At 39.3% G+C, this 26117-nt stretch overlaps 2 protein-coding genes across 2 annotated transcripts in view; both read right to left on the bottom strand.

Annotated features, from left to right (window-relative positions):
* adi1 (acireductone dioxygenase 1) overlaps nucleotides 1-26117 on the bottom strand; it is a 331967-nt gene that overhangs the window by 230270 nt on the left and 75580 nt on the right. The gene's annotated exons all lie outside the window — the stretch shown is intronic.
* The window catches only part of eipr1 (EARP complex and GARP complex interacting protein 1), a 67547-nt gene that overhangs the window by 4126 nt on the left and 37304 nt on the right, over nucleotides 1-26117 (bottom strand). Inside the window, exons 7-8 of the mRNA XM_072365705.1 lie at nucleotides 5975-6142; nucleotides 2076-2243 (exon numbers count right to left, since the gene is read on the bottom strand). Of these exons, the coding sequence (XP_072221806.1) occupies nucleotides 2076-2243; nucleotides 5975-6142 (336 nt within the window). The remainder of the gene's footprint in view (nucleotides 1-2075; nucleotides 2244-5974; nucleotides 6143-26117) is intronic.

Below are 26117 nucleotides of genomic sequence, written 5' to 3'. Positions count from 1 at the left end.
CTGCATCCAACTGTCATGGAGACAGCTGACTTTCTCAACATGAACTGAATTAACATTTTGAACGGATTTTCAGGATTTGAATGAATGAAAATACCTTAATTACATGGGAATGAAAGCAAGGACACTTTCATGTCTAGAAAATAAAAAAATAAGAGATCAAGACTAAGTACCAACAATGAGAATTCGTTATTTCATTTAGTTCAAACTTCTGATATTGCTGCTTTTGTCTTTTTTTCCCAGTTGTGTGTGTGTTATCCAGGAGCACATGAAGAAATTTTACATGGGGTGGCCAGAGGTTTTGGCAGGGTGGTATGTGAGGATCTGTACATACTACTGACATTTTTCTTCTATAAGTAAACAGATTCAGCAAAATATCTTCAAACATAACTTTGCAATATTTACAACATGTTATGTTGATGTTTCTCCAACATTCCTAATGATAGATGTTAATAAGTTTCTTTAAGACAGCTTAAAGCTACATCTGTTGCTGTGCAGCAAAATGTCTCACAGACGTATCTAAATGAATACTTAATATTAAGACCTGTTTTATTCTCATGTGTAGCAGAGTGCCACGTGGATAAATGAAAAGCTGTGTCGACATATTCTTAATTGTCCGCATCACGCTGCCTTCCTATAAGCTTCTGGGCCTTGTTTACTCTTGGGAGGATAGTGGTGACGTTCCAAGAACAAAGGTCATCTCCCCACTTCAGAAATATCAAAGCAGAGGATAAGTGGTCGTAAAGGCCAGATAAGAAGTATCAAATTGTTAAATAAAGAACTGCTCTTTAATAACTGTTGGACAAAGGACTAATCCGTGGAACCCCATGTTGTCTACGGATGTGTCCGTCGGTGTGTGAATGAGGAAGAAAGCACTTTGTATTCTGTAATAATGTATAAATCAAGACGTGCTCTATGAGAGTGTGTGTAAATGGATAAAGGGGGCTTGTGGTGTAAGAGGACTTTGAGTGGTCAACTAGAAAAGGAAAGTGCTGTATAAGTACAGTCCATTTAGCATTTGTCTTAATTAATGCACAGTCATGAACATTATGTAATATCATTCTTTTGTTGAATATATACATATACAAACATTAACAAAAATAAATTTATCAGGTTTAATAATTAATGTCGGTTTTGTAAAAGTATTTTTCAGCCTGGTATTGTTGAATTATATTTCCAAATCAGTCATTACTTTATTTTGAATTTGCATTTGAATCATCTCTCCTCCCCAACTAAGCTTTCTAAGCTTTCAGTCAGTAAAATCAGCTGTCGCTAGATTTTTCTTTAGCTTGACCCAGCAGCTGCCATCTTGACCATTTCTCTCCGTTTTCTTTTGTCTCGACTCTTTCGTCCGTGTTACGTTTCATCATCTACATCATCACAGTGTTTCAGGTATTAGTAACTGCTTCTCCTTTTTTGGTTAACCAGCCTCTCCAGCCTCATTCGGTTTGTCTATTTGGAACACAGCATGGCTGCGCAAGAGCTGGTTTCAATCATTTTGTTTCATGCGGCCAACGTTAACCATCTTGTGAGCAACCGTGTCAGAGAGAAAACTGCAGAACCCAATCCAGCAGAGCACAGGCTGTTTCCGGGGAACCCTGTTCACAGTAGTAAATGTCTCCTTCTGACGTGATGCTGCCTCCAAAGTGCTTGTTATTCAGTTTTACGGGCTATAACTTAACACATCTATCCCTCTTTCCCAGAAAACAGCTCATGCATTTCAATATTTTACTGTTTATCATACAAAGCACTGCTGAAACTGTTTATCCTAACACACAATGTCACGGCTGGCTATTCTTGTTTAAAGACTTCTCTGTATTATGTTGCTGTCTCAAGGAGTTAGACAATAAATGTGAATCATTTAAAAAGGTTAACTGGTATGAGTCATGGAGTACACAGATTCAGATGTTATTAATTTGTAGATGTCAGTCAAATTCTTAACAGCCATACGGAATCAAAAACTGTAACCTGTATTTACATTGATAGTCCTGGATAACCTTATTTAAATAAAATCCACCATTAACCAGCTCTTTAGACTGGAAATATTTTTGTCTTCAGCTAGTCTGAACTGCTCTTACTTGTCTTCCTGGTGGTTGTCCTCCCCTTCGCTAAGCTCGTCGTCATCCACTAAGTGTCCAAAAGGCTCTGAGGAGATGGACACCATGTTGGAGAGGATGAGGCGGCTGTCGCTGCTGGCTGTCAACACCAGTTGGTCATGACTGTGGTTGTAGCGGACACTCCACACCCTAGAGGACACACAGTATGAGGCATTCATTCAGAATTAGACAACACAGCAACGTGGGGCAGCGTAGTACCGTTTATAGTCATGCATGGATGAATTAGATGTATATAAATTCACTGTTCTGAACAAAGATCTGTGTGGCTGAATAATCCTGCAGCAATAACTGCACACTGTGATATCATTACAGTTAGTGTTGTACAGTTTGTACAATTATAACCACCTTGACAGTCAATATTTGGTCTGAGCATCTTTATTCTCCAACACAGTCTGAACCCTCTGAGACAAGCTTTCTGTCATTTCTTTAAGTAGTCTTCAGGAATAGTTCTCCAGGCTTCTTGAAGGACATCCCAAAGCTCTTCTTTGGATGTTGGCTGCCTTTTGTTCCATTCTCTGCCAAGATGATCCCACACTGCTTCAATAATGTGGAGGTCCGGGCTCTGGGGAGGATTCAACCCTCCATAAGTCACTGATTTTCTGTCCACTTCTTCAGCTCAGCCTTTTCTCCCTGTTTCCCTTCCATAAGAATGGCTTCTTGACAGCCACCCTTCCATGGAGACCATTTATGATGAGGCTTGGGCCAACAACTGAAGGTCCAGATGCATCTTTCAGGTCCTGTGTCAGGTCTTTGCTGGATTTTCTCCTCTTTCTTAAGGACATCACTTTCAGACACTGTTCATGTGCTGTAGACAGAATTTTTAGGCCTGACACTTTTTGTCCTCCAATGGTCAGCTACTAGACTGAAAAAGAGTGAAAAAGCAGCCAATGTCCAAAGAAAAACCATCAGAAAGCTTGGAGAACTATTGTTCAAGACCACTTTAAAAGATTACAATGACGTCTGGCTGCTTAGAAGAAAATATAAAGAAATGAGGGGTTGATCAACTCTTTTGTACAGTACTGTATGTGGGTATACAGCCCTGCAGCTGTGATTTGACTATAGTGTATGTATGGGCAGACCACACATGCTGAAACACATAGATGTCTCTATTTCACATGCTCAGCCACCCACTCAAGTCATGCAGAAAATGCAGGCATTCAAAAAATTCAATTTAGGCTTGTATTCAGATTCCAGAAATGGGGATTTGGTAGTTTGAGTCTAGATTTGAGCTTTGTTCACATGTGCTGATGATCATTGTCAGAAATTCCATATACCTGGTTTAACTTCTTCCTCAGTTTTACTTCCTTTTCAGTTTAATTAAAACTTCTCCACCCTTAGTCTCTCCATTTTCCCTTCTTTCTACTTCTCTTGCCATCAATGCTGCCTGCCTGACTTGCGCCTTTTCCCTCCTGCTCTTTGTGTGTCTCTCTTTGTGAGCCTGGGGCAGAGCTCAGAGTGTGGTCCCAGTTCCCTCACAGGGAGGGATTGAGGGATAACCAAGGCTGTTGACAGAAAATCAGCCACGGCCACGCCGTTCCCCGCGCTCCGCTAATCCGCTTCCCTGCTAAAAAATAGTCCCTAATACCCCCAACAGCCCCGAGGCCATATCCTGGCTACGCTCCGAAAAATGAGCATGCACAACAAATACACACACATGAAGGGAAACACCCACGCAAATATGCATCACACTGAAGATAGGCGCTTAAACAGGCAAATACAAATGAGAATATGCATTATAGAAATGCTTGAGCGCACACAAATGCATGTGGCCACACAGATAAAAAGAGAGCCCGAGCAAAAACACAGATTGGATGATGGTGAACACACACACACATCACCTATCTCCCATCAGAAGACATCCCATCGGCAGTAATCTACAGTTATGGATATGTTTGCCAAGCCTGTCTCTCTTTTGGAGATAACGTCTGCTCCTGTGTGAAGTACGTGTGTGCGTGCGCTGGCGGATGCTCTATTGTGTGTGTGCATCTGTGTCTGCCGTTATCAGGTAAGGTTTGGTGTGCTGCAGCAGGATCTGGTGTTTGTCTCACAGACACACACTGATCATCCATTCAGCTCACACAGCAGAGAGTGTGTTTCCTCCACACCAATACACACACATCTGCAGTAGATTGTTCCGCTCTTAGCGATGCCTGAAGCCTCACAGAAGACAACCTGGAGCTGCATTCAATCCACGGTGATTCAACCCTTAATGACAAAAACGAGTGGCTGTCTATTTAATCAATAATGAGCGTATTACTACATTTTATTACATCAGGAGTAGTTGGGGCATTTCATTAGTTAGAAGATAAAGCAATTAATGAAACAAGAAACCAATCAACAGTGCAGCGAAGGAGTTATCATCATGTTTATTGTCATTCTAAGTGTGCTTTCCTGAATATGTTTTGAATTATCCTCTACTGAGGCGTGAGGTGCCTTTTGTCCTTTATGCAGATTTTACGATATATATAAAAATTGACTTTTCAAACACTGAAATAGCCAATTTGAATAAAATTTACAACTAGTCCAGGGAGATTTAAAAGTTTAATTCAAAATATTACAGAACACCATACTTACCCCAAGAAAAGTTTAGAATCAACGTTCACAACATTAAAATGAGCTTGTGAAATAAAATTGTGGCGATTCTTTATAGAAATTAAAATAATCAGAATTAGAAGGTAAGAAGAAAGTGCCATTTGTTAACCTCAATGAGAAAGGGTATAGTCCTGTGAAAAATGATTGTTGATTGTTTTATTATTTATTTAATAAAAATGAAGCCAAAATGCAGAAACAGTGAGTGCCAATCTCCACTCTTACAGCTTCCATAATAATTAGGAGGGTAAGTAGCAGCCAGGTGCTGCTAATCAAATGCACTTGATTAACAGATCATCAGATCACAAGTGTGAGCACCTCTAGAAAATAAGTTTTGCCACTTTGCTGGTCGGCAATGATTTAAGAAAAGTAGTTGTTGCTGCTTATCAATTTGGGAAGAGTTATAAGACCCTTTATTATCTATTTGGAGTCCATCCATCTGAACAAACCACAAGACTTCTGGAACAATGTCCTTTGGACAGACCAGACCAAAGTGGAGATGTTTGGTCATAAGGCACAGCAGCACGTTTGGAGGAAACCAAACACAGCATATCAGCACAAACACCTCATACCAGCTGTCAAGCACGGTGGTGGAGGGCTGATGATCTGGGCTTGTTCTGCAGCCACAGGACCTGGGCACCTTGCAGTCATTGAGTCCACCATGAACTCCTCTGAATATCAAAGTATTCTAGAGTCAAATGTGAGGCCATCTGTCCCACAGCTAAAGCTGAAACAGACTCATCAAAAGGACTAAGATCCCAAACACAGCAGGAAATCTACAACAGAATGTCTGAAAAAGAAAAGAATCAAGGTGTTGCAATGGTCCAGTCATAGTCCAGACCTCAACCTGACTGAAATGCTGTGGTGGAACCTTAAGAGAGCTGTGCATGAACCAAAGCTGCAAACCTCAGTGAACTGAAGCAACTTTGTAAAGAAGAGTGAGACAGAAAATGAATGAAAAACTATAAGAAAAAAGGGTTAATTAAAATCATCAGCATTATTTCCTACCAGATAGCTCAGTTTTCAAAGCCCATACTGATCAAACACTAACTGCCCCGAAAGCAGCACTTTTATCAGGCTTCATTAAGCATGAATTAAAAGTGCCCGTGTGCCACCCCAACATGTAAAGATGAGAAGGTTCTGATTCAGTCTGACACTCAGGGCCACTTCAACAGGACAAATGCCTGCCGACATGGGAACTAATCATCTCTATTCAAGGACTATGCCCCCATCCATCCCACCCCTGCCTTAACTTCTGCGGATCCACCCACCAGTGCGAGTGCTCCTCCAAGGTTTTTACAGGCTCCTGGACATTACGAACGTCCCAGAACTTGACCTTGCAGTCGTCTCCACAGCTGGCCAGGTAGTATTGGCGGTTGGGATTGAAGTCCAGGTCACGCACCAGCTGGCCATGGGCATTTTCTATACAGTAGATCTGACTGGAGAGGGATAGATAAAAGAGAAATGCAATTAGAACGAAGGGAAGAGATGAAAAGCACGAAGGAAAGAGAAAATCAAGGAAAGAGGAATTTAAAAAAGAGAAGGGAATATGACAGAACAACAACGGAAAGAAAATGATTCAATGATTTAAACATTCCTGAGCTAAATCAAAGGCCTTTCTGCGTCTCTGTCAGCGAAGGCCAGGCTCAATAAAGAAGCCGATGCCGGCAGAGGTAAATTAAAAAGGCAAGTCTCATAACTGACAGCCTTGAGTTCCTGCTACAGTGAAGCTAACAGAGTGACGTGACAGAGGAATAGACTCTGTAATGAGTTTCTTTCCATCTGTCTGGCCACCTCCACCTCCTTTTATCTCCAATACATTCCTCTTTCTTACATCTTCCCACCCTAAAGAAATATATTTATTGCCCTTCTTTACTTTACAGCCATGCTATTCTTTCATGTATTGGCCTTGTTTCAGAATCCAAAGTCACCATAATGGCCATTTTTGATGCTTATGACCTACTAATAACAGTTTCTTTGGGAACTTGCTCTCGCTTCTTCATTAAAAACATGAAAATCTGCACAAATAAATACATTTTACAGAGGCTCACCTCCCCTCTTTGATTTCACATCTTTAAGCTCATTGTGCACAAGCTCTCCTCTCACGAAGCTCATTTCCACACACATCAGGCAACTGTTTTCACCACAAAAAACTTTTACTTTCATTTCATTTTCTTTCTTGTACTGCAACAACAGGTCAAGAAATCAAACACCTAACAAGTTAAAGACATGAAAATCTTTAACGTCTCTGATATACAAACAAAACAAGAAAAACAGAGAAAATCCTTTGGATGAGATGATAAACACTTATGTTCACACAATTAAAGAAGACAGGTCATTTAGGGGAGGAGAAGTTGTTTAGTGCAGCTGTTGCATCAAGATGTATTCTCACCTCATAAAGTCTTCATGTGTCAGACATTTTCAGGTTGTTACACTTTACTTAGAGGCTTAAAAATATCAATAAGTCACATTAAAAATGTTACTCTGCAATATGCTGGCTGTTTTGTGTGTTGTGCGTCTCATTTTGTTTTTCTCATCGTTATGACCAAGACATTGGACTGAAATCATTTTTAATAAATGTGGACGCTGAAATATCTCAATATAAATGACATTCAGTGGGCAGTATAGTTCAAAACTGTTGGAATGTGGAAAATTCAAGAAGAAATCAGAATGAATTCTACATCACAACAAATATTTCAACTCCTTTTTTTTTTTTTTTATATAAATTGGGGTTATATGAAGAACTGAGTCTGTGGGAGTCAACCACACACAATAGCCAATTTCCCCAATCAAAAACAACTTAAATCTTAAAATATTTGATCATGTTCTTTTGTTTTTTATTCACACCGCTTGACTTTTGCATCAGGGTTGTTTACTTTGTTACTGCTTTCTCAACCAAAGAATATCCGTGTTGCTTTGCATCATTGCATCTACAATTAACAAATTATTTTTCCTTCTTGTTTGCAGTAAACAAAGCGTCTGATGCAAAAGTAAAGTGGTATAAATTCAGTTTTTTTTAGATTTTGCTCGAAGAGCTGAGAAATATTTCAGGATTGAGTTATTCTAGATGGACAAAATTTGGTCTACTGAGGACTCTGAGTTCTGAGTAACTGTTGCCTAAACTTCCTGTGATAATTCCTCCCTGATTCTCCAAACAGAGCATTCTGACTGCTGACTACTGCAGGTAAGGTACTGTCCACTAAAGTATTTAAATGTGTAAAAAAAAATACATACGACCAAAAGTAGAAATGGCACACATATAAACATCACGAACTTTAATAAAAGGTTGACTAACCTAACTTTCACTAGTTTATTCCAGTGACGTCAAACCGGTTGATGATTCAGTCTGGTGACATTCATCAGAACATTTAAAGAAGATGGAGGTCGTTTTTACACAGTAATTAGCAGGAGATCGGCTTTAAAAAAAGAAAATCACATAATATTCAACTGCCTGAGGTCATACATATCCTTTTACAATAATGATGACAAGAAGTGAAACATGAATAATACTGTGTCTACAACTGAAGCTGCAAGAATCATTGCATCATTCCACGTTTCTCTGTTTTAGAAGACATTAAGTCAAAGAAAACATTTAAAGTAAATTCATTGGTGAAACTGAGATTAGTCAACCTCGTCAAAAACTGAGTGTGTGTGTGTGTGTATGTGTGTGTGTGTGTGTGTGTGCTATCCATCTAGCTTTGGAATTCAAACATTGGAATCCTCCGATTTTCATTTGGCATCACAAACAATTATATTGGTATAGTGCATCCTTTTAAGAATTCATAGTCAAATTTATATTTGCACATGTTGAATAGATTCACATTTACTGGATTATGCATTTACTGAAAAGCCTGTCTGGGGATGAAGGCCTCAAACACTGTTGTTACACACAGGAAAGGTGGTTGTCTTGTGGATGAGCGCTTGTGCTTTTTACGGAATTGAAAGACAAATATTTATGAACAAGGAAAATGTGCGACTGTGTGAACTGCTGACTGATGTGTTTTGAAGTGAAACGGATACATTTACTACCTACAATGAGAAAAACAACCATATTCAAGTTACAGGGAGCGTCTCAAAGACACTTTCATGCACAAAGTGAAGTACAGACTGGGAAAAAAGTCATTAAAATTGTTTAAAAAATAATTTTTTTGATGACAATAATGTTACAAACTATGAGAAACTCCAACGGAGGCAAATGTTGTTTTGCAGTTTTTTTTTTTTTTTTTTTAAATAAGTTATTTTTAGATTTAGTTTGACTTTTATTTCATTGCAGTTTGAACCAAAAATATTTTTGTCTCCACAACTTAATCAAATTTGTTGATATAAATACAGTTTTGTGCTTTAGATCAAATCACATTCCAAAGTCACATTTCTTCCTCTGTGTGAAGATCAAAGGAGGACAAAGCTGGACACCCATGATGCCTGACCCCTCAGACGGTGCTGTACCACGAACAAACTTTCATAAAAAGCTGATATAGCCACATGGACAAGGGATAACTGTGGGAGACCTTTGTCAAGCACTACAATACTGTTACATTCACAAATGCCACTTCAAACTTCACTATGCAAAAAAGAAGCTCTATGTTAACCTTCTTCAGAGGTGGCGTCAACTTCTCTGGGCTCGGAGGCCTTTTGGACCATCCCGAAGTGGAAAAGTGTATTGAGCCGGACCAATCAGTATTTCAGATCTTCGTTGGAAGATCTCCGTGTGCTCCGGACCAAAAATTTAAAAAAAGCATCCAGACCGTTATGAGCAACCAGTCCAAAAGCCAGGCTCTGTGATGGTATCGGGTTATATCAGTGCCCTTGACAAAGCTCCTTTGCACTTCTGTGATGGCAGAATTAATACAGAAAAGTTCACTGAGATTTTATAGCAACATCTGCTGCCTTCAAGAACACATCTTAACCAGGGAGCTCCATGCATTTTTCAACAAGACCATTTAAAACCACATTCTGCACATAGGCATGGCTGAGGAAGAAGAGGGTACTGGACTGACCCGCCTGCGGTCCTGACCTGTCCCCAACAGAGGATGTTGGAGAACTTTGAAACAACGACGTGTCTGTACGCCTGCACACCTTAAGACAAGTTTGCAGGAAGAATGGGACAAAATAACACCTGAAACTCTTCGTCACTTGGGATCCTCAATGTCAGAGCATCCAGAAACATGACAAAGTGACTTTTTTCGGAATGTGTTGCTGGACATCAACAAATGACGCCGATGACACAAAACATGAACTATCTTTCATGTGTTCATGTTGTCTATGAAATCAAACTTGTAATAGATGTAAGCATCAGTAGGATTCTTTTTTCTCTTACCAGCATTTGAAAAAACATTCCTACTTTTTCTGATTAAGGGTTGTGTCTACACGAATCGTCTTTGCATGCGTGTATGAAAATACTGTAGTGTTATTAAATTCCTGAAACGACAGAAGAGTGCAACTAATAACTTGTGGTCAGAGGATGGAAACCTTTTTTGAATAAACTGGTAATTAATTAGATCTAGAGCTCTGCCATCACCATGAATGCAACACAAGTCTGCAGAAAAATCACTACTTGTTTTCTTTAACACCATTTCCTCTTCAGGCTAGACTCGCACAACTCAGCTCTGCATGGTTCTGTTCAGTAGAGTGGAAAGCCTCAGTGTTATGGCCCAGTTGGATGCCAAAAGCAGCTAGCCAGCATGCTAGTCACCCTGCTGATTGTGTTAGGCAATTAACATGCTAATTAAAAATCTCATTAAAATAAGGGAGGTATAAGAGAATGACCTGGGGCAGACCGCTGGGCTTCAATTAGGTCAAGACAACTCAGGGACTTTGTGCAACTGTGTGTGTCTTTGTCTGTGTGTGTGTGTGTGTTAGCACTGCCACTGGACCGCTGTTTTACTGTTTGCATATGTTTGACAGAAAATGTCAGATAACAAGTAAGAACTTCCACTGAGAGCACACACTATTTGTGGAGCGTAGAGGGAGAACACATGCATCACTAATTCTATGCAAACTCAGGGGCGTCAGGTTTTCACTGATTAACTTGGATTTGCACAAATATTGATCCTTGTCAAAAAGTCTTCTCATCCGGTTTATGAGGCTTTTACTCAATTACTAGCTGGATGTGTTTCCAAACATGAAATGTGTCCCCGCTGCAAGTACTGTACAAACACCTTGAGCCACACCTCATTTCTTTATATGTTTCCAGGAAGCAGGTGCAGTGAAAGATGTGCAAACATAAATCTAAACACAGTATATAAGATAAAAAAAAGAGTTTGTACAATATGAGTTCCTTTATTCTCAAACACAGCCTGAACCCTCTTTGACAAGCTTTCTGTCATTTCTTTAAGAAGTCTTCAGGAATAGTTCTCCAGTCTTCTTGAAGGACATCCTAAAGCTCTTTTTTGGATGTTGGCTGGCTTTTGTTCCGTTCTCTGTCAGATGATCCCACACTGCTTCAATAATGTTGAGGTCCGGGCTCTGGGGAGGATTCATCCCTCCATAAGACCTGTTGCCACTGATTTTCAGTCCACTTCTTGTGTCATTTGGCATAGCTCAGCCTTTTCTCCCCGTTTCCCTTCCTTCTTGACAGCCACCCTTCTATTTGATACCATTTCTGATGAGGCTTGGGCCAACAGTAGATGGATCAACTGAAGGTCCAGATGCATCTCTCAGGTCCTGTGTCAGGTCTTTGCTGGATTTTTCCTCTTTCTTAAAGACATCGCTTTCAGATACTGTTCATCTGCTTTAGATAGTTCTTTAGGCCTGACACATCCACTTGCTCAGTTTTTTTGCATTCTTTTTATAGATTCAACTGAAGAAATTGTTCCAATTTCTGCATCTTTGTGACAGGCTGCTAATAACAAAGTGCCTAAAGATCCAATTTAAAATGGCATCTTTGCTTAGTTGTGTGTAGACACAACACTCGTTCATCCCTTGAGTTACGTATCTTTTTTAAACTTGAATGATTCATAGGTCAGTGTTAAGTGGGTTAACAAACAAAAATCCCAATTCTCAGATAATGGTCAGGTACACAGACTGGACTAAAACTGAGTGAAAAAGCAGCCAATGTCCAAAGAAAAACCTTGTAAGACCTTCAGAAAGCCTGGAGAACTATAACTCAGTACCACTTTAAAAGATTACAAGAAAGTCTGGCTGCTTGGTAGAAAATATAAAGAAATGAGGGCTGGATTAAGATTCTATCACAGTGCTGTGTATACTTTGGTGTGTAGCTGTAGTGAATCCTGATGGGAAATAAATAAGATTAATGACTTCAATCACTTTTTCAGGGTTCTGTACAATAGTTCAGGTGATCATCTTTTAAAAAGTCTCCCACAGTTACAGCAGGATTGATATTAACTATTTTCCATCTTGTTTCCATGTTCACTATGTAAGGGCCTGGGTGATATGACTGTGATGATATAACTGTCTACAATCATACATGCAAACAAACATATCGGCTTTTGATTGCAAATTCTTCTCAGTTGTGGATTAAATTCTATACAGACGTGTTTTGTATTTGCATACTTTTTTTAATCATTTACAATAAAATACGCTAATGTCACATTTCTAGCTCTTACTATTTGTTACTTTTTCCAGCTAACATGACCGACATCACTGGGGTGTACTGTATCAGCTGCTGATCATTAATGTTAATGTCATAATTAATCATACTGGTGTTTTTCTGAAGATTATTTATGAGCGCCATCATTTATGAACATCAATCTCTAACGTCACAAGACCAAGTGAGTTACTAAAACGACTCTAGCTGCAAAAAGCTTGCTTCCAGGAGTCAGAATATCTGTGTTAAATGTTAATGCACATGACATTAATAATTAATCAGTACTAGTGGTGGATGGGAAAACATTCTACTGTTTCATAAACGATATTTTAGCTGTGGTGACTGACCTGCTGACATTGTAACCACACTTGACAAACACTGTTCAGTCAGGTATAAAATCTCTTCTTTTTGTGGTCTTGTCAAATGCATTAAGCTTAAAAAAATTGGTCGTTTTTCTTCTCCTGTACATTGCAATAGCAGATCTTTTCACTTCTTGTCTGAAATATTTAATTTTGTCTGATGTCTCCTTAAGGTCCTTCTCTGCAGAGTCTCTTCTGCTGGGTTAGCTTATTTATCCAAAAATACATTGTGTAAGGCAGCTGCCTTATTCTTTGTTTAAGCTCCAACAAACTAGGCACTGGAAAAGCATAATGCAAATGTATTTAATAGTGATGTCATTAGGTTAAGGTGAAAAAAAACTAGATTACAACAAAGCATTCATGAGCAGTGTCTTCTGTGGGAGAGGAAACCTCCTTCTGGTGTGAATTCTGACCTTGGTAACTAAAACTTTTAGATGCACAAAAAACAAACAAATACAGCATGAACTATTCAACCCAGTGTTACAAAAATTAGATACGTGGGAGAAAATTCACTCAGAAGACATTATAGAAATGATACTAGCCATAAAAGTATGCATTAGCGACGCAGCTAATCAAAACATCTCCCTCTATTTTTAAAAGATATGATTATATAATCAAGCAGCAAACTGAGTGCTTCAAAGGTTGTACAGTCTATTGTTCAAAATGGTTAAACTGCTAAAACATTCAGGCCCGATTAGGGAGTTAGGGTCTGATGAAAGAGTACAAAAATGATCTCCTATCGTCTTTTCCTGAGCTCTTTTCTGTGACCTTGATGGAAGTAAAGGAATGATGGTAGGACAAATTCTTAAGGACTAAGGAAAACACAACAATGCTGCAAAGACAATCCAATCTGACTTTCACTAAAGCTGTGACTTGGTCTGCAGCACTGAAACTTTATACATTTAATATAGATTTATAAACACATATGTATACATATAGATATTAGTATTCAGTTAATTCAGAATATTAATAAATCGAGAAATTAGCTTTTTTTTTTTTGTTTTGACATTTTAAACTAAAACAAATGTTTGAACAACAGAAAAAAATAAAGTTTAGAGCTAAAGCCAATATTCATAGCTTTTATGTTGTAGTGAAACCAAAATGGATCTGAGCAGAAAGTAAAAATGATTAATGTATGTAGTGAATTCAGATTCTGTAGTACATCATCATGCCCAAAAAAAATCATCTGCTAGCACTGATTTTCTTTATTTACCTAAGGCCATTTGGAATGCTGAAATCACTGATAAGTAAGGCTTTATGTCAGGATTAATAATATTAAGTACCCTGACTTATCAAGTTTAGGTGAATAAAGGATACTATCACTGTTTGGTCATGTAATTAAGAGCTTCTTCACTGAATATCAAAATAGTTTACCAGTGTACAATACTCTCGTATTCTGACAACGCAGTACAAAATTACATCTAGTTGTAACGGTGACGACTTGACCACTTGTTTGCTTCAAAAGCAACCACCCACCCCTTTTATAAAGTTTATTTTAAAGCTTTGAGTGCTCCCCTAGGAACACAGTGGTCTCACTAAGTGTGAAATGAATGAAGACTATGACCAAGAGCCCCCTGAGTTAGGTCTCTGTCCAATATCAGTAACTGAGCAAGCAGATCATCGGAAAGGGAGGTGGCCAAAAACCTAACTGTCTCTGTGACACAGCTTTAAATGCTCCCTCTAGAGGTTTGCCGGAAGGATGACCATGTCAGCAGCACTCCATCAATCAGGCCTTTATGGTGGAGCAGCTTGACAGATGCCACTCAGAGCAAAAGATATATGACAGGTTGCTTGGAGCCTTCCAAACGACATACAAAGGACTGAGAGCGCAAGGAAAGACGATTCCGTGATGAGTCGAAGTCAGAACGTCTAGATTTGGTATACTAGAATACTTGACTATGCCTGTTACATTTTTCATAGCATTCCAGCAGTGAAACATGGTGGTTTAAATATCATGCTGTGTGATGCTTCTCTGCAGCATGCACAAAGAGGCTGGTCAGAACTGAGAAATGGATTAATGCAACTAATTATACACTCCTTGATGCGATGCGATCTAGAGTGCAGAAACTTCCGAATGGGGCAATAGTTATCTAAGGGAGCGAGAAGGAACCTAAGGAAACAGCCATTACAAGGCTGGAGTAGCTTCAAGAGAAAGGTCAGACTGTTCTTGAGTACCAAAGCCCTGAGTTAAACCTTAAATCAGATTATGGCCCAATCCCATTTTCTTAATATTACCTGAAACCTATCATTTTGAATCTCCTCTTGTCCTTTTCAACTGAATTACGAGGAACTATTGGTGAAATATACTCAAAAAAATGGGACATCCCTCCAAGAGGACTTATTGTCATCAGTTGTCAACAATTCCTTTCAAGTAAACAGATACGATGTAAACAGGTACTGTTGTGATCTCTGTTGTGTGGGCTACAGGCCTCCTTTAGTAGTTGTCTGCAGAAAATTGGAGAAATGTAATAAAACATCTGCGACACCTGGGAATGCTGGTGGATTAGGTCATAGTATGTACTGTATCACAGGCTGCAAACAGATTCTAAACTGTAGATTTCCGACGGACTCTACTGGTAGTGACAGATAACCTAACCCTCAATCAACAAAAGAAATAGGACATCCAAGCCTTTCACTGATAAGGACAGGGCTAAGGCTAGTTCCACCTTCCCCGAGTTTAAATCTATTTCCTTACCAAGGGGGTTCCTATATTGCATTAAAGCTTAGAATACTTTTATAAATTACATTTAAACTTTTGATTTTTGAAGAATTAGAAAAATGTAAAACAATTCATGTAATATCTACAAAACTACACACTGGTTAAAAAGGTCTAAATACTTTCTAAAGGGCTAAAATATTCCCGGCTGGTCTTAAGGAAAACTACAAGACATCTTCACTAGTTGAAAGAAGAGTAATGTTTTAAAATTACATGCTGTAACCATTGAGTGTGTTCAAATGATGGATGTTTACATCAAAATGTCACTGAAGAATCTAATTGAGAAACCGAGGACACTGCTCATCCATGGGGTAACAAACCTGTCACTCAAAGCAACATTTTGAATTTGAATATTCATGAATTTAGTGAATTACATACCAGTTAACTGCTACAGTCGTCTCAAAGGGACGGATTACCTAAAGATACCGAAACCATTTCTGTTCCAGACTGTTAACATGTTTATTTCAGCTGTAATGTTGGGGAGTTTACCATTGGAGACCTTTGGGGATTGACTCGTTTTTGGAGCTGGAAACCAACAAGCTTCTCCACATGACCATGGTTATAAATTTACCACTTCTGCGGAAAGCTCGGAGACTTGACGTCTACTTTAGTTTAAAACTAAAAGTATTAATGTTATTTTCTGGTGCCCACACAGCCATCGTTTATTGAACCTAACCAAGTTATTTAAGTGCCTCATCCCACTCAAAGAGTAAAATAAGGCTGGTTCAGCTGCTTCCTCCTATGAAGTCACAATTTCTTAATGGAAAATGTATTCATTCATTGCATTTACACAATCTTCAAATAGAGGGTCAGTGATAAGAATACATACAGAGGATGTAAATATTTGAAAGAAGCTCTTATCAAACACCAACCTTCTAATCTGAGTCGACCTGAAACTTTTAGTGAACTTCAATTTCACTCAAAATAGCAATTTCATGTGTAATTTTGAGCTTGGCCTCATGATTTATTTACAGTGTTCCCTCCCTTTCCTGAGTGTGACTCAGAGGTAAAAGGCGTGACCCCGGGCTGTAGGGTGGCTGGCGTTCAACCCGGCCCGCTGTGGAATGGGACGCAACCTCCGCGTGAAAAGGAAATGGAGCAGGAAATTGGGTTAGTTTCGCTCTTTCCCCCTCTTGTGTCTCAGAGCAATCCCCTCCAAGCACGCACACACACACAGAGACATGCATAAACTCCCTCAGCCTCAGCTAATAGTAGAGGGACCTGGGACTCCATGTATGTGTGCAAGTGTGTGTTTATGTTTGTTTGAGTGCAGAGGATTAGAGTTGTGGTCGGCCTAAGCCACCAAACGCACTCAATCTAAAGTCATCCAGCCAGCTAGAGTGTGTGTGATGGGGGGCTGATGAGGGGACAGGGGACCTATTACACTGTTGGTCGCACGCAGATAAAAACATAAAACTGGGGAAACGCACATCCTCAAATACTATTTCTGTGTGTAAATACAGAAGAAGATAAAAGAGTGTAAGAAGAAGCAACAAAGGTTGGCTGGGATGCACACATTTCTCTCACACCCTCCGAACTTAGTCTGGATGATAAATCTCTCTGCTGAGGGGATCGACTGGAACACAACGCTCGCAGTAACACACACATCCTGTCCTGCGCACACACTCCTCTGTTTCTATGACAACTGCTCAGGGAGGGGAGGGGGAGAAAAGAAAAATTGAAAGAGGAGAGCAATCATTTCATCGCTGATCAAAATTAAAGCCCGGCTTTGAGACGGAGCTAGGAGAGAAAGACAGATGGGAGGAGGGTGGGCAGGCAGGTAGAGGGTAGGAGGAAGAGGGGGGATGAGTCTGCCCATGCATGAAAGTAAGGGATCATTACATCAAGCAGCATATATAAATGACTGGGGAGATCATGATGGTTAATATGAAGAAGATTTGACAAGAGAAAAGAAATCGTCTCAACTAAGTGTAAACTTCCAGAAAGAAGCTACATACCCTATGCTTCATTTTCTGATTTAAGCACTTGTAGGCACAACAAGAATATCAAATCATGGCTTAGCAACACTAACAAAGCACAGCAGGTTTGTCAAGCTTTTGATTTTTCCATATAGTGATGTCTGTAATTGTTGTGATGAGAGAAGCACACAAACCCTTTAACTGTTGGTTAACTTAAGCCTAACTTAAGGTTAAACTTAAAAAACAAAAAGCAAATATCTGAAAAAAGTGATAAAACAACAAGCTTATCTGTGCTTATCTGCAAATCTTGTTTGGCTAATTAGCTTACCATCATGCAGTTGTTTGCTTAACTTCCAAGGACAGCATAAGATCAGTAATTGGTTAAATCAATTCAGTTTTGAATTCAGTTTACTTGTATAGCGTCAGTTTAAGTGACATCAGTGCACTTTAAAGAGAAAGCAAACAAGTTGAAGAAGTGGTGGTTCACAGGAAGACCCTGGTTCTGCTGAAAGTTCGCTTTGAATTTGTCCATACATTTCGACATGAGAGCACAAACCTTAGGCTGAAGGATGAAATGTAGCTAAACATGTCAGATTTGGGATGGACGAAGACATTGTTTTAGAAATGTTACATAGTGATCATGAATGGTATCATTATTGCTGAGATGAATAATAATATTGTTGTATCTATGTTTGCTCTTCGCCAGCCATTTTAAACAGAATTCCACGTTGACCCCACTGGCCGTAATAATGCATTTGACAATGGTCGATAGCGTTTCTAACGACATGCGTCTTAATATGGAGCTGTCAATTACCAGTTTGTTTGTTTTTTCCTCAGTATTTGTGTCACTGAACAGGGAAAAATCACCTGGTTTATGGCCTGAGAAAATCCCAGGTGAGCCGTGGGTTTTTATGACAATGGTACATCGTAGGATTGTAAAATACAACCACACAAAGAATGACACATTTTACTTTACTACACTACTTATTCTTTTCACAGCAGTTGTTGATTTGTGGGATTTTTTTTTTTCAATGTGACACAACAAATGCTGATTGACAACCAGGATGAAAACTGGATGTCAATCATAGCATGAAAAAGTATCATGTTATTTCAGAGAACGGCAGCATTCAATGCTGTGAATGACAGCAGGTGCACCTGCTGTACTGTTGCTCCTCCTGTAAAAAACACGCAGGACTGTCATGGAGCAACAACCGGAGAGTAAAGACTTGAGCCTTAGTAACAAATTCAGCTTGTATTCATGTTATACATGCAGCTGCCCAGTGCATGTTTAAGACCCTTTAGAAGAAAAAAAAAATTCTGAAAAGTCAGCAGGCAACTGTATGTGGAGCAAAGTCAGCAAGGGGCTGCTGATAAAAAATGTTTATCAGCATTGATCATTTCAAACTAGATAAAAACAAATCAAAACAACCAGCTGGCGTTTAGAGGCAATTTTATCCTAATCATGCATCAAAAGTGGCAACTTTGCACTCTATACCTTCTACAAAAGTATGAAAACATCAGCAGGTGAATCAGATCTGAAAGTATTCTTGCTTATTTTCATTCTTTCTTTGAAGTTCTGCATAAGGTCTTGACAACACGATCGTGAGAGTTACAGTATAACGTCAGGTTTGTGCCTCCTGAGGGGGAGAGGGGACTTATAGCACATGAAAAGGTTACAGATGATCGATTTGACAGTAGCAGAGTTCAAAAGGTCTCCTTCAAATCAACAATAGCATATGGAAGTCTACAATTTCAACAAAACCCTGATGTCTTTAGCATAATGGCCTCATTTAAATGCAAAATATGATACTCTTAACAGGGAACACATTTTGAATGAAAGAGTTATATTTGAATATCTGAAAAAAATACGATAGAGACCGCTTTTGTATAATGGTTTATCTTGGGTACCCTGTCATTACAGCAGGCTGCAGCATGAAAAGGTTGTTTTTACCCAGGCAGCTCAATGTCTGATCAGTACTCTGCGTTTTCTGACTGGATGAGGACTTTTAATGGTGTCAAGTTGTCGTCTTTCCACCAACAGACAGTTGGCTTTTAACCCGGACTGTAAAGGAACAAACAGCACAACCATCAATCATCTCGCCCTGTTTTCTGCTCATTGAGCTTATTGTCTCTGTGTCTCACACACAGAGAGGAACGGTGTAGAGAATCCATGCTTTACTGCAACACTGCGCTGCTTTTCAGTATGCATCCTGCAGTGCATAGTATGGCTGCAGGCCTGACAGCTATTACACGGCTCAGTGTGTGTCTGTGTGTGTGTGTGCCTCACCCCTCACTGTGGACTGTGGGTCCAAGAGGGAATTCAGGGAGATATGGAGAAAGTACACACCGGTGACATACATCTCTATGGCACACATACACAAATAGAGAACCATGTGCCTAATGGCTAATGCTACCAGTTAGCTAGCCTAACATTATTCAATGACTCAAAGAACCCTGGTGTGTCAGGAATGGCACACAGTTGGTTCCTTACCAACTAACAGAAAACACATTTACTCATCTTTTTTCTATAAAGGCATCATGAAATAACTTTCAGAATTGTTATTGTAGCGGCATGGAAAAGTTAAGCCTACGTTTCTGTCACTGCTAATGGATCGAAGCTAATCTCCAAAAGATTAAATTAGAGCTGAAACACTATTTTTAACACGAGCATCATAAAAAGTTTGAGTGCCCTGAGAAATTGGAGCTGTCTTCACAAACAAGGTCTAAATGAGCTTTTGAGTACTATAGCGTGTTCACAATGATTGTTAAAGGCAACATAAAATGTAAAGATATCGCTATATATTTGGGATATATTTGGGAGTCTGAGGAGAAATTTCCAGTGTTCACCACTTTAAATTGTTAATATGATGTGTGAACAAAACTTGTCCTCGAATAGAGCCTTGTGGTACCCCTCATGGTAGTCAAGACTAGAAGAGATTTGTCACAATAACCACGTTTTGTTTTTTTAAAACATGAAAATATACACATTTCTTTGAAATATTTTTACTCATATCCATATGCTCTATGGTAACTTTTTAAAATGATGACAACTACATTCTAATGGCTTGTGGGATCATTTAAAAAGGACTTGAAAAATACATAAATGAAATAGACCTTAACAAAAAAAAAAACAACAACAGCTGCTCTACACAACAGGGATCAGTCTCTGAATATCGTAAAAGAAAAAGTACACTAAGCCAACGGGCTGAGAAAAAGTGAAAATGTGTCAGGATTTTCCATTAAACACCACTCTCTGTCCCCGGTATTACAGCGATATATTCTATAATTTACATAATGCTGCATATTACATCAGGACAAAGTAGAACAGGATCCATATATGTTTTATAAGGAGTGTTATCTTTGTTCTTGTGTGTGTGTCTGCAAGACGGGGTTGCTGTGAATCCCGTCCTTCTCTCCAGGGTGTTAGATAACTAACTAAAGGCGTCTACTGCTGCTGGGTTGCGCTGTCTGTGCTGATTTCAGAGCATGCCAGCAGGGTTTTAGCTGGCAGAGGAGTTGACAAGCCACACGACTCTGTGTGCTGGAGTGACAAGGAGAGAGAGGAGTGTGTTTGTGAGTGTGTTCTGTATGCTTTTTATTGTTTGCAGGTGTGAGGGGACACCTCAAAGGTCATCTGAGGAGGCAGTGGAGCGTGCTGAGAGCCTGCCATCACACAGGTGCCTCACCAACTGGGCACACACAAAAATCATACAGACTTACAAACGGACAAGCAGGCACTATTTATGTATGGCCACACAACACCAGACACACACAAGCAGAAGGGTACACACAACAAAGAGCAAATACTGGCATGCACAGCTGTCACTAACAAGCCACTCACTCAAACAGACAAACACCGATCATTCACACTTGCAAGCTTTCCACTTGCGACCACTTCACACTTGCGCACGAACGTGCATGCAAGTACACATTCGCTCACCGAACATACAAAGAGCACTGCTTTAGGTTGCTGTCTGTCCGTCTTAAATGTTGGACTGAGGGAGTCAAGAGGGCTCCACAGATTTAATCAGTTAATCTCTCCAATGGACAAATGGCAAGAAACCACAGACGTATTATTCAGAACCCAAATATAACCTGAAGCTACTTGAGTGTTTGAAGATTTACTTACTCTCAACATTCTAGATTAAACCATTTTAAGGTAAACTTTGGATTATGATATTGATTCTTAAACTGATTAACTTTTAAACGTATTAGCATGAAAATGAGGAGACGAAAGGAAAAGTAGCACACCACTGCATTTCAGAGGCTAGAACTACATTTGACCAGACATTTAAGATTAGAAAAGGAGTCATCAGTTATTGTCATTTCACAAATTGAAATGAAACAGGCAAAAAAAAAAAAAAGAGACAATTAAATCCTTAAACCAGCTTTTGGAGCATTAGTGTGAACGCAGATTGTTGCCGTTGCTCCTGTCTTTCTTTGTCATCATACTTGTGAACATGCAGGTTAGGAGACTTCTGTTTCCATTTATTATCAACACTTCATTCAACAGCATTGTAGCTGGATGGCAACAAGAATAACTAATTAATATAAAGGTTGCATCATATATTGTTTCCGCACTGACATTCCGATGTGCTCAGTATTAACATGCAATAAATCTAAAGACAACAACTTCCACATACAAACCCCATTTTCAGAAATGTTGGGAAATTTTCAAAGGCGCAATAAAGAATTTAATGTGGAAATTTGTTTGAATCTTTATTCAACAGACAAGTCCGAATTGTCATTGTTTTCAATTAGAAAATAGAAACAAATCTAGAATATAATGCAGCAAGAAACTCAAAAAGAACGGTTTATAAAGTCTACAGTAACAGCATTCTGGAAGATTGGTGACAGGTGTGGGTGTCAGGATTAGGTATAAAAGGAGCATTCACCAAAGGCTTAGTCTTTTCGAGTAGGAATGGGTTGTCACTAACTGATTTTTGCCTAATACAGTCAGACAATTATCAGTAAGTTCCAATAGAATATTTCTCTCTTCAAGAATACAAAGAACTTTGATCGTTCAACACAGACAGAGCAGAATATTGTCAGAATCTCAGTGTGTAAAGGCCATGCAAGGAAACCACTGTTGGATGACCTTCAAGCCCTCAGGCAGCACTGCATGAGTAATCATCATGCCACCGCAATCAATATAGCCACAGGGGCTCAGGAGTACCTTAGAAAACCATTTTCACTCAACACAGTCCACTTCTGCCTCCAGACATGTAACCTGAAACTGTAGGAAGCTATATATCAACTCTGTGCAGAAACACGGCCGAGTTCTCAGGACACAACCTCATCTCAGAAAGACAGCAGACACGTGTACTGTGGTCAGATGAGTTCACGTTTCAGCTGCTTTTGAGAAAAACTGAAGTCTGATTCTATGTGCCAAATATGAGAAAGACCATCCATCCCGTTATCAGAGAAAGGTGCAAAAGCCAGCGTCTGTGATGGTATGGGGCTGCATCAGTGTCCATGACGGAGAGACGTAAGCTGCCATCAAGGTGACATCTTTTTTGGTTATTTTAACAGGATAATGTCAGACCTCGTTCTGCACGACTGTCATCAGCGTGGCTTCGTAGACACATAGACACAGAGTTTGTGTGTGCTTGACTGGCCTGCCTACACTCCACATCTGTCCTTTTTGTGTCTTTTATTCAGTTAAATTTAGTTAGAACTGAATCAAAACAGCGGGTTACTCATTGCATCTACAAAAGGAATCGAGTACAATCTGTTAGACTTATTTTGTCCTCAGATAGTTTTTTTACAGTATAAAAGATTGGAGGCAACACAAGAATAAACCATAAGAAAAGTGCCAAGAGTACTTAAATTTGATGAGATGGAGAAACCATTTAAAAATTGAGTTTTTAGTTTGGATAATCCAGCTAAAAAAATAATAATACATCACAGGTTTTAAAGAACAAAATTATTTTTTCAAATTTAAATCATTTAAATGTGGAGAAAGCAGATTTTTACTGTGTGTGTGAGACTATTTAGATACCGATGAAAAATCTCAACACATTCGTCATTCTATTGGTTACAGATGTCCTTCATTAAAATAAAAATAATTGTGTGTTTTTAGTACACTAAATATATGTGTACAAACCTTGTACTGCCGCCCTCTCCTTCCTTTGTGCCGATGGCTAAATCACCTCTGTTGCATCTTTCAAAATAGCCCAACGGGAGGAGAAAGGCCAAAACGGGGCGTGCAGGAACTCTTTAATTTGTTATGGAGCTGACGGAGAGTGATATCAATAATTCAACTATCTTATCTGGCCCTGTGATACACATCTTGTGAATATGTTCTCACTTTCCCTGTCCCTCTCTCTGCCTCACACAGCACCCTTCTCAATCTCTTCAGCACTTTGCAGTTATCATGGCGATCAATAGCGGGGTGATTATTATTCCTCTAGCACAGCCCACACGTACACACATCCTGACCTCCCTCATCAAGAAGCTCAGAAACACAAACAAAACACATACACATAAAATGTAATCTATGCACACACACACACACACACAGCTAGAGGTTGTAAGGTGGACTGCTGATAACCTGTAGTCACAAGGTTAATGTGTGGTAGTACACATGCTCCATGTCAAGCAGGAACATTAGTGTTCTGCTGCTCCTACTTCATCATGTGCTGAATAGGAAAAAACACACTCCCTTCAAGTCACGAACAAATGTCAGACTGAAGCAAAATGCCTCAAGTATTTCAATGACACTCCTGCTGTCCTGGTGTTTTCACAGATAATATTATGCCAGACAGAAGAACTTGATTGTAAAAAAGAAAAAAAGAAAAGTATCACTAACACATGAGACCTGCCGTAAAAACTGCAGCCTCCTCTGGTTCCCTCAGGTGTGATTTGTTAGATTCCATCCTGTCTGAGAGAAAACCAATCAGAGCCAGGAGAAGTCTCTGGTGTTAGTCACAGCCATTCTTAGTTTTGTTTGATAGTTTGTGTGCACATGCACAGCCTCTTCTGGTGAGAAGGCCTTTGGAGGCGGAGCTGAAGCACAGCAGAGAGGTAGGGGGAGCCTTCAAGTTGTGTTTGTTCAAATCTTTCGTTCTTAGAATTAATACTTAGATATCATGAGCCTAAGGTACATTTTGCTTCCAGTGAAGAAGCTGGTAATTAGGAATGGGTATAATCTTGAGGATATGGGCCACAACCCCAAATCCTATATGAATCCCAAAATAAGGTGTTGGTGTCACTTTGCACCTTACAACATAAGAAATGTGAGTTCATATCCGAATCAGTATGCAAACTAACGGCAGGTACAGGCCACAGTTGTCTTTCATCTTGACGACTGCAATGCTTTTCTCGCAGGTTTCCCAGCACGCACAGTGAAAGCCCTGCAGACGGTCCTGAACACGGCGGTGGGTCTGGTGTCTGATCAACCAAAAAGGACACATGTCACTCCACTACTCATTGACCTCTACTGGCTACCCATGGCTGTCTGAATCTAATTCAACTTACTAATGCTGCCTACGGAGTGACTTCTGGGTCTGCAGCCAGCTATTTACAGTCAACTCTGTCATACAGGCTTATGCTCCTTCTGGACCACTGCGTTCCTCTCAGGAAGGTCGCCTGGTACTTCCATCCCCACACACAAGGCACTCTCAGTCTAAGCTGTTCTCGTTTATGGTTCCATGATGGTGGAACGACGATGAGATAAGGTGATGTGAGTAAATTAATTAGACATCTCATACAGGAAAGCAGAAAACTCACACGGAGGAAAAGGAAACACTAAATGGAACAAACAAAAACAAGGATGTATAGAAAGAAGGGAAAAGGGAAAGGATAAGGAAAAATAAAGGGACTGAAATAAATGAATGTCTCCAAAAAAATAGTGAAATTTAAACAAAACATGTAAAAATTTGAAAATAATTGAGAAAGCCTTTCATTATTCTTTTACAGCATGTTTTGTAATTTATTTCTGTGTGTATTTCCTTTTTCTTCCCCATTTATTTTCAAGATTTATTATTTCTTGTGGTAAACTCATCATTCAATATGCTGCCGATACATTACAGCTAAGATTTACATGCGTGTTTCCACTGGGAACAAGCAGAAAGTTTATCAAGACACCAGTAATGAGAACATAGGGATGTCTGGCTCCGGATTTGTGCCTGTTCAGTCAAACGGTGACTAATCATATGTGAATACAGAAAATTTGTTTAGCAGGTAGATGTGATAAGAGCAAATACCACAAAGCCCTTCTGCATTATGGTGAAGACAAATCTAATTCTTCCAAGGCTTTACAGTGAAAGAATCGAACATATTTTATTTTTAAATAAGCAAACTCATAAACTAGAAAAAAATTAGAAGGATTAGAAGGAATGTTGTTGCAAAACTCACTCAGCATGAGTCCAATTAAACACATACTTCTGTGCACTGCACTGAAATGTCTTGTAATGACGTGTAAACACCCACTGAAACCGTTAATCTCTGACAGTTTGACTTACACGACTCTCACATGACTCACTTCTGTCAGATTATGATGCAGTCTGTTCAAACATCCAACTGGCTTTAAGTCAGGTGCATGTGGAAATTTGCCATGTAAAAAAAACACATAATATAAAGCGGCAAAGCGTGCAAAAAAAAAAAAAAAACGAAAAAAGCACTGCTTTTAAGTTCTTTTTCCTGGTAGCACAGTGTTAATGTGAAGATGTGGGTTTCTTAAACAGAGCGCACTTCCTCAAGTTTCCAGGGAAATGGTCAATACAGAAACAGAAGGAGAGGTATTTTAAAAAAAAAATATAGAAAAATCTGTCTGTCCCTTAAATAAGAGACAATTAAAGTATCCATATCAGGTTTTACAGAAAGGACCTTGAAATATATAATAAACCTGCATGTATTAGAATTTATTGGAGT

This window comes from Leuresthes tenuis, unplaced genomic scaffold (genome assembly GCF_036924035.1).
Source record: "Leuresthes tenuis unplaced genomic scaffold, fLeuTen1.0.hap1 SCAF_15, whole genome shotgun sequence".
NCBI lineage: Eukaryota > Metazoa > Chordata > Actinopteri > Atheriniformes > Atherinopsidae > Leuresthes > Leuresthes tenuis.
The sequence above is the reverse complement of the archived record's forward strand: the minus strand, read 5'-3'. Positions and strand labels throughout refer to the sequence as shown.